This window comes from Kogia breviceps, chromosome 13, assembly GCF_026419965.1.
Source record: "Kogia breviceps isolate mKogBre1 chromosome 13, mKogBre1 haplotype 1, whole genome shotgun sequence".
In the NCBI taxonomy this organism is placed as follows: Eukaryota; Metazoa; Chordata; class Mammalia; order Artiodactyla; family Physeteridae; genus Kogia; species Kogia breviceps.
Window position 1 is genome coordinate 61798586 of NC_081322.1, and position 9443 is coordinate 61808028.

At 42.3% G+C, this 9443-nt stretch overlaps 1 protein-coding gene across 1 annotated transcript in view; it reads right to left on the reverse strand.

Annotated features, from left to right (window-relative positions):
- STX7 (syntaxin 7) overlaps positions 1 to 8110 on the reverse strand; it is a 46550-nt gene extending 38440 nt beyond the window's left edge. The window contains exons 1-2 of the mRNA XM_059082884.2: positions 7983 to 8110; positions 2777 to 2927 (exon numbers count right to left, since the gene is read on the reverse strand). Of these exons, the coding sequence (XP_058938867.1) occupies positions 2777 to 2861 (85 nt within the window). The 5' untranslated portion in view covers positions 2862 to 2927; positions 7983 to 8110. The remainder of the gene's footprint in view (positions 1 to 2776; positions 2928 to 7982) is intronic.
- Between the last annotated feature and the right edge of the window lie 1333 nt (positions 8111 to 9443).

Sequence of the window (9443 nt, forward strand, 5' to 3'; positions counted from 1 at the left end):
TACCATTTATATTCTGATGACACTCTGATCTCCAAATTCATATATCTAAACTAGATGTCTGACATCCCCACTTAGATGTTTAAAAGACACCTCAAAATTTACTTGGCCAAAACAAAACTCTCCCCACATCTCCTGAACTATAGTTCTTCCCATCTTAGTACATACTCACCACCATCCACTTGGTTGCTCAAAGCAAAAACCATGGTCCATCCTGGTCTCCCCTCTCCCTCTCACCCCACCCCCATGCATCAGCAAGTCCTGCTGTCTGTGCCTCCACAGTACATCCATCACTTCTCTCCATCTCCCTTGCTACCACCCTGGTGCAAGCCAACATCGCTCTCATCAGAGCCCTGCCATGGCCTGTGTGTTCTCCTTCTATTTCTTCAAAGCCTATTTTCTAAGCAGCAGCCAAAGTAATCTTTTCAAAGTGCAGATCTGATTGTGTCTCTTCCCTGCCTCTTAGAACGAAATTTAAGCTCCACATGGCCTCCAAGGCTTTAGGTGACCTGATTGGCCTCCTCTCTGATTTCATCTCCTGCCACTCTTGTCTCAAGTGCTGTGCTTCGGCCACATTGGATTTTTCCTTTTTTTCCTATTTTCTGAACACCCTAAGCTCTGGACTGCTTTTTAAAAATACCAGCTGTGGCCTCCATCTAAATGCTCTTTCCCAGTATTTTCTCACTACCAGCCCCTTCTCTTCCACATTCACAGAACCACCTAAGCTAAGGCAGCTTCTCCCTCATCACTTGCTCTCATCACATCACTCTCATTTTTTTTCTTCATTGGGAATTATGTTGTTCATTAAATTTTCAAACCATCGGTTTCTCCTCACACTGGAAACTACAGGAGAACAGGATCTTGTGGATCTTGTTTACTGCTCGATTCCCAGGGTCTGAAACAGTGACTAGCAAACAGTCGGTGCCCTATAAATTATTTGCTGAATGAATAAAGACTTAACATAAAAATGAAAAGTCATTTGTTTAACTATTATTCCAGTGTCTTAATTACAGACCTGAGAAATATCTCACCACCATATGCTGCTTAGTAACAGGGACTGCACTGCTCCTGAGGTAGACAATTGTATCCCTCAACAACTAGGATTATTCAAAACCCCTTGATTCCTTTCTCAAGCTGTTGCCTCTGTTCATCTGTGGAGGCCTCTATGATCAAGTAGAGTACATTTCTCGTGTTTTAGACAAGACAGTTCTTCAAATATCTGAAGGTGGTGATTGTACCTTCTCAGAGTTAACAGTCCCAATCTCCTTAACTGCTCTTCACAAGGCTGTTAAAAACAAGAGTTTCGGTTCTTATCATCACCCTCCCATGTACTCCAAGACTGCCCCAAACCACGATGTAGTCACACACTTAGCTATCAACTGTGCCATGAATATGCAACTGTGGTCCAATCTACCTCATATCATCTGGCTGGTCTCATGAACTGATCTCTTTCTGAGAGAGTGTGACCTGACTGAAGTTAACGCTTCCTTCCTTCCAGTTCGAGCTCACACACCATCTCCAATCCATGTACCTTTCACACCACTAAGTGCACACGGCTTCTGTACTCACCATGCACTACAGTCATTCCTCATCTTCTTCCCAGAATTCCTGACACCATTTAGCTTTCCCAACACAGGATACCTGCCCTATCCTACAGAAAAAGACCTCCTGGCCTCCTTTCTTGGATAAAGGTCCTGATTTTCCACACGTGCAAATTAAAATTATAATTTTCACACAAGTAGCCTGAGGCAGACTAGCACCATTTCTAATCAGCAGCAAGGGAGCCACAAAAAGAAGAGGCCCTTTGGGCTACCATGGGAACAATCTGAAGCGGGAAGAGCAAGGTGGAGCCAGCCAACGCTGGTGCCCCAGAACAAACTGGAACAATCCTTGAGGTACCAATCCTATAGACCCTACTGGGGACAAAGTGGTACCTCTACGCTATCCCCCTCCTTGCTCCTCCAAGGACAGCCACAGAAAACAGGAGCTGCCCCAAATCAGGACAAGGGTATCCTACACTGCTGTGCAGGGCAGCACTTTCTCAGAGCTATCTATAATCTAGTTTTCCTCCCTCTGCCTCCAAAACACACTGATAACTCATTTCAGTCATTCAGGCAGAATAGTAACTCCTGGGAAGTTAATGATTAAAGAAACACAGTTGGTCATCCGAAAACATTCCAGATGTTCCACAGTGTGTTTAGCATTCTGGTAAAGAGAGTAGCCTTAATGAAGTAGGCTGAAGAATAAAACTATACATAGTAACACACTCTGAAAGAGTTTAGGCATGCCCAGAGGGCAAAAATACTGATCGCAAAATGACCGGAATAATCTAGGTGTATGATTAGCTGTGATTCAGAAAGAAAAACTAAAAAACTCTATAGGTTCAAATCTACTACAGGGATTTTCTTTTAATTTCTTATACATATTCTGAGGAGTACTGATAGTGCTTGACAGTGCTTCCCAGGGCCAAACCTATGAGATTTCATCAAATCTTATTTATCTCATCTAGAACCTGATAGTTTTAATGCAAACCTAAGTATCTATCCTTTTAAATCTTTCTTTCATTAATGAATGTTTATCAGGTGCCTGACACTCTACAGAAAAATGCAGTTAAGTGTTATCTCTCCTAATATAATTACTCCCTATCTTTACTCTAAAGAGGTCTAGCCTTTTAAAATCTGCTCTTGGAGGAACACTAATTGTCCCTTTCTGAATCTCCACCAAGTTTCAATGAAGAATTGAAAACAAACAATGAAGTCAATTTAAAAACTCAACTCACAACATTGTGTGATCTTCTGGATGTTGGAAGAGATAAGCTGGGCCAGCTGGGCGGGGTCACCACCAATTCCTGGAGTGTAAGACATAGTTGATTTGCTTGTTCGCTAATTTCATCAGCTGTTGGTGGGCTGTGCAGTTTTCTAAGCAGTCACCTAAAGAACATAAAAGAAAAGTCATATAATTGCATTTTTAAAGTTACTGGCTTACACTTTCCAAATAGTCCATCTGGGAGGTTACAAGTACAAATCTGATGATCCTACTAGGGTTGAAATCTAGCTCACACAAACACACTGTATGAGGAAGTGTTCCTCTTTCTTATTTATGTACTCTCTTAGGGGTGCTCTTCCATCTACATACACAAATACACCAACACACAAAGGAGTCTCACATCCAGGTCTCCAAGTCACACTCTTAACTCTCTTTAGTGTCTATATGCCTTTGAAGCTATAGGAACTCGCCAACTGCCCTTTTAGCTGCCAGTGGAACTGGCAACAGGAAATCTCTACTTTGGGGAAGACACTTAGCATTTGGGCCTGCTGCCAGGATCCAGATAAGATACTGCACATCCGGGGACCAAGAACTTTCCCACTCTATACAGAAGAAAGGTAAAGATCCACTCTTGCATCTACAGGACCAGCATCAACAGGTCAGATCCCTTGCATCAGGACCACACAACCACACGATTAGCTGAGGCCTGCTCTCTCCCCCGAAGAGGGAGTATAACCAGTCCTGTTGATCGCCACTTAGTACTGTAGCATTTCCCTCAACCCTCAAAACTCAACAAGGCTCTGGTCTAAGCCTTCTCCTGTTTTCTTTTACGGTCTCCTTTTCCCCCCTTTAGACAATCAACCAATCAGCTACAAACTACCAGTTTTCCTCATCCCTTTACTCAAGCACCTAAATTTGAGAAAGTTCCTGCTGGTGGGATAACCAAGCTTCATTCATCCAAAGAGCTGCCACTGTTGGACTGGTCGGCATTTCCTTAGAGAAGGGGTGCATGGTGATTCCCTGAGCTCAGTGCTGAGCAAAGAATCAAAAGTACTTGTGAATGATGGAAGAGAAAGAAAAATTCAACAAGATTATTAACTATAGCTAACTTATTATTTCCTAAGCATCGTGTTTAGGACTTTCACATGTATTTTCTTAGTTGATTCTTCCACCAAGCTTATGAGGTAGATACAACAATAATTATGATTTTTCAAATGAAGAAACTGAGGCATAATGAGAATAAGCAACATGTTTAAGGAAAGAGCTAAAATTTGAAACTAAATCTGAGAGTCTACGTTTTGAAAACACAAAACCATATTGTTGCTTCCCTGCGTAACAAAATTAAGGACAGGCGAGCCCACTCAATTTAGAAAACCCAAATTTATCACCTTTCTGCAGACACTGTATGAAGTTCTGCTAAACCCACAAGGAAGATGAGGAATTCGGCTTAGGATAACTACATGCATGGATCAAGGTAACACTGCCAAACAGCTTACACCTCTTCTCCCTTATTCTGCTAACAGTGATATCTAAAAGACAACAGTGGTTGGCTCTCCTGATGATGAGATATGAGAAATAAAGGACCCAAATAACTGACTATACTTTAAAATATATGTATATAAACAGACAGATAGGCAGCTAACTATAAATTGACTTAACAGTGTACGATCTTTGCACACAGGCTACATTAACCAAGTTATTCTGATGTCTGCTTTCCACATCAGTCTCCAGCACCTAGCCCAGAGCTGAGATGCACTGAAGTATTTTTGCTGTACACTTTTGAAAGCTCATTCAGAATTCCTAGTTTTATTGCTCAGAATAACAGTAACTCATTCTCTATACCTGCACTATCAAGTGTTCAGATATCACACGTGTGGCCAGTGGCTTGGAAAGCTCACGTATGGAAGACTTCCATCACAGCAGAAAGTTCTATTGAACAGTGCTCACCAAAAATCTCAATAATTAGTTTGCTATGAGGATCTATAAACACTATAAAGAGAAAGACAGAAACAGAGGATCAAGGTGCAATACTCATACTGAGAATCTTCTCAAGACTGTTTCTAAACAGCACAGATAAAAGAACAAAGGGAATTTTAAAAAGAAATCTTGAGTGTCAAACATTACCCCTCCTTACTACTGGACACAGTGTAGAATCCTTAAGATTCCCATTAACATAAATCTCATGCTCTATAAATCCTGTGTGGATAAAGCAACAGAAATAGTCAGTTTCACTTTCTTAATGGTGAGCACCAGCATAAAGCACAGGACTTCCCTCCACCCTGTGCTCCAAAATGATAAGTTCCCAGAAGGGCAGGTTTTTTGTTTTCAGTTTTGATTTTTTTTTTTTTTTGCGGGGGGAGGAGGGGTCTATTTTGTGGACTGCTCTACTCTCAGTATCTGGATATACAATAGGTGCTTAATAAATATTTGGAGAATGACTAAATGTACCTATTTCCTAAGAACACACACCCAGTCTGAGGGTAAATATTACCATTTCTACGACAGTGAACTCCAGGGCCTTCTTTCAGATCCAGGATGTCCCAGGCTTATGGCTGCCTTGGACTATTGCTTGGTGCCATTTCCTCTCCCTGAAGGGCTCTTCCCATGATCTCCATGTGACGTGCTCCTCTTCCCCAGCAAAGTCTCATCACGTGCTGGAGCATTCCATATTCACTTTGATTTGAAGTGAGAAGTCACCACTGTCACTCTGCTGATCTAACCTACTGCATCACAGTACTAATCACCATTTAAAATGATCTAGTTAGTATATCATTTATTATCTATCCCTACCTCTGGAACATAAACATTAGAGAGACAAGGCTATCTTTTTTTTTTGAATTTTATCTTTTTTTTTTTTTACACAGCAGATCCTTATTAGTCATCAATTTTATACACATCAGTGTGTACATGTCAATCCCAATCTCCCAGTTCATCCCACCACCACCCCAACTTTCCCCGCTGGTGTCCATACGTTTGTTCTCTACATCTGTGTCTCTATTTCTACCTTGCAAACCAGTTCATATGTACCATTTTTCTAGATTCCACACATATGTGTTAATATATGATACGTTTTTCTCTTTCTTACTTCACTCTGTATGACAGTTTCTAAATCCATCCACGTCTCTACAAATAACCCAATTTCGTTCCTTTTTATGGCTGAGTAATATTCCATTGTATATATGTGCCACAACTTCTTTATCCATATGTCTGTCGATGGGCATTTAGGTTGCTTCCATGAACTGGCTATTGTAAATAGTGCTGCAATGAACATTGGGGTGCATGTGTCTTTTGAATTATGGTTTTCTCTGGATAAATGTCCAGTAGTGGGATTGCTGGGTCATATGGTAGTTCTATTTTTAGTTTTTTAAGGAACCTCCATACTGTTCTCCATAGTGACTGTATCAATTTACATTCCCACCAACAGTGCAAGAGGGTTCCCTTTTCTCCACACCCTCTTCAGCATTTGTTGTCTGTAGATTTTCTCACAATGCCCATTCGAACCAGTGTGAGGTAACACATCATTGTAGTTTTGATTTGCATTTCTCTAATGATTAGTAATGTTGAGCAGCTTTTCATGTGCCTCTTGGCCATCTGTATGTCTTTTTTGGAGAAAGGGCTATTTAGGTCTTCTGCCCAATTTTTGATTGGGTTGTTTGTTTGTTTAATATTGACCTTCATAAGCTGTTTATATATTTTGGAGATTAATCTAAGGCTATCTTCTTGTAGCATCCACAGTGCCAGGGACATAGACGATGTTCCACGAATGTGAGGGTGACCACTCTCCAAACAGACATGAGCATTCTCTACATAAACTACATTAACTGCATTCATTAGCTCAGCTCCTCCATCCATTAAACTATTATACTCTTTGGGTTTAGTCCACTATACCGAGAATTATTTTTCACTCTTTCACACACATTAAACTTTCAAATTAAACAGAATTATGGCAAATCTTATTCACTTACTGCAGGTGTTTTATACAATTTCTCACCCAGCAGCACCTGGCTAAAGTTTGAGATCATAACCAAAATTAAGACTGACTTTGAGATTGGGAGGAGCAGAAGTAAAATATCTGAAGAAAACTAGATGTTAATGAGTTCACATGGTATCATATTAAGTCTGAAACTAGAGCATAATTCTTAACTAGTCACAAGTCTGAGACAACCTTCTCAAAGTGGCCTGCAAAGCAGAGGCCTGTCCACATCACAAGACACAGCCGAACACTGCTATCAGTCTCTGCCCTTGGGGGGATATCAGGCCAACCCCAGAAGAAATGTCCACCTCCAATATTACTAAACAGCACAGCATTTCACAATCATTTCCTTTTCTTCCAGATCCCGAGCAAGCTTTAAATTATATATAATTATGGTCAGAATATGTTGATCTGAATTAAATAAAAATTAATGTATGTCTATAAGAACCAAGCAAATGTAAGAAACTTGAGAGTAAAAAACTATATAGCATTTGACGGGAAAGGCATTTTTTTTTCTTTTTGTCTGAATTTAAAGAAAGTAACAACCTAAAAAACAAGAGGGGTGGGCTGAGGTGGGGTGGAGAGGCATCTTGGAATATTTTATGTATCTGTAAAGGGCTTTATGCAAACCAGCTAAGGACAGGTACTGAAAAGATCAAAGAAAGGTAGTGTCTCAAAGTCTCCAGGCCAAACAGAAAACCAACTACGATGAGCCTCCGAATAAACGTATACGGTTCCTCTACTATAGAAATATATATCTTCAGTTCTTCTATACTCGGGAGAATTTTAAAGCGCGTTTTCTAAATCCGTGCGTTAAAAAGAGGAAGAGGTCAATTCGTGTCCAGCCTGAGGCAGAAGCTGCTTTCCTGAGCTGGGCCGGAGCAGTTCAGGCTCCAGCCCCGCCCCGGAGCGCTCAGCCCGCCGGTTCGCCTGAGCGGCCGGGGCGGCCGGGGCGGCCGGGGCAGGCGGCGAGGCTGCCTCGCAGCCGGCACAGGGCGGGCCGGGCTGACTGGGCCGGAGGCACCAGCCGGACCGCACCGCGCACCCGCGCCGGCCCGGAGGGCGTGGGGAGGAGCGCGCTCCCGGCGCTGGGGCACCACGGGCCCTCCGACTCCCGAAAGCCTGCCGCGAACCGCAGGGCGGCGGCCACCCGACAACGCGCGCAAACAAGGTGGCGCGGCAGCCACAGGGACACGCGCTTTCGGGGCGCCCAGCCAGGGACACCCCCTCCAGAGGCTCCTCTTACCCCGACCTCCTCGGCTTCCTTCTCCTTCTTTGGCCCAGCCACCCAAGGGCCCGAGCGCCGCCAGCTACGAGCCTCACCTGATGGGTGGAGGCGCTGGAACGCCCAGTGCGCATGCTCTCAATCTCTCCCTGGGAAGGAGGCGGGGATAGCCCCCCTCTTATTGGCCAGCGGGATTGAGTGACAGCGGCCCTTCCCCGCCCCCTCTGGTTCTAAACTAAGGAATAGGGATTCCAGCAAAACTGCAAGGGAGGTATTCTTTGAGGCCTGACGTGTAGATGGTGAACGCATTCTCCTGCGTGTGAAAAACAAGAGGAGGGAATGGAGAACAGCTGTTTTCTTTATCAGGTGATGCCGGCCTCCCTAGACTCGTGTCTTCAGCCTGCCCCATCAACTCACGCCTGTCTTGTTTCCTAACCCTTACCTCAGTAGAACATATTCGCAAGTCCATTAAAAAATGCGAACGCAAATACGCAGTTCTAGCAGGAACGATGAGTGGAGTCATTTCCACTCATGTGCTCACTTAGTAACCAAGTTTTCGTAGCACATTCAAGTCATCCGAAACATCCTTGAAGGGCAGGAAGTAGATTCAACAGGATTTGAAAAGAGCAGAGAACGTTCTCATGATAAATATTCAAACATAAAGTAATTAATTGTTAGATAAAAAGCATCAGTTGCTTCAGGTGAGTGAAATACCAGATTAATTAATTAGGCCTTTGTATTAAGGCAATAATATTTTCTGAAATGATCATCAGGACATCAAAAGTCCAGATGGACTAAGGTGGAAAAAAAAACTAAAACCAGAATATTTTGAATTGGTACCCCATGAGCAAATTCTAGTTTGTTTGGAATTATACATACATATGTGCATAAGTGAGTGAGCTCAACCAACGATAAGAAACATAAGAGGCTCTCCGTTTATTTTTCATTTTTCTACTTTTAAGAGAGAAGGCAGACACCGTGCAGCATGATTCAGCTAGAGCCCGTTGTAGACTTTTAGGAATATTGGCCCAATGTGATCAAGTTATCTGTTTTGTGAAGATACAGTGTAAATTCTAATTTTTATGTGAAAAATCTTTTTTTCAGTATTCATAAGTTTTTATAAAACATTCTGTGATCAAATAAAATACGTATATCAGCCTTTGTAATAGACGATAGCTTCAGCCATAGAATATTAAAGCTGGAGAAAGTCTACCAGAAAAGTTACCTATAATTCATCATTTCACAGATGAAAAAATCTGAAACCCAAAGAAATGTCATCACAATCACACAAATAATTATGAGAAGCACAGATCCAGATGACCTAATTCAGAATCTTGATTTCTTCCTACCATATAATTCACTCAGCACATGTTCATTGCCAATCTGCTGTGTGCCAGGGACTGTGACAGACACTGCAGATATCAAGATGAGTAGGATACAGTATTTTCCCTCAGGTTGCTCAAAGAGTGAGGTCCTTCCCAG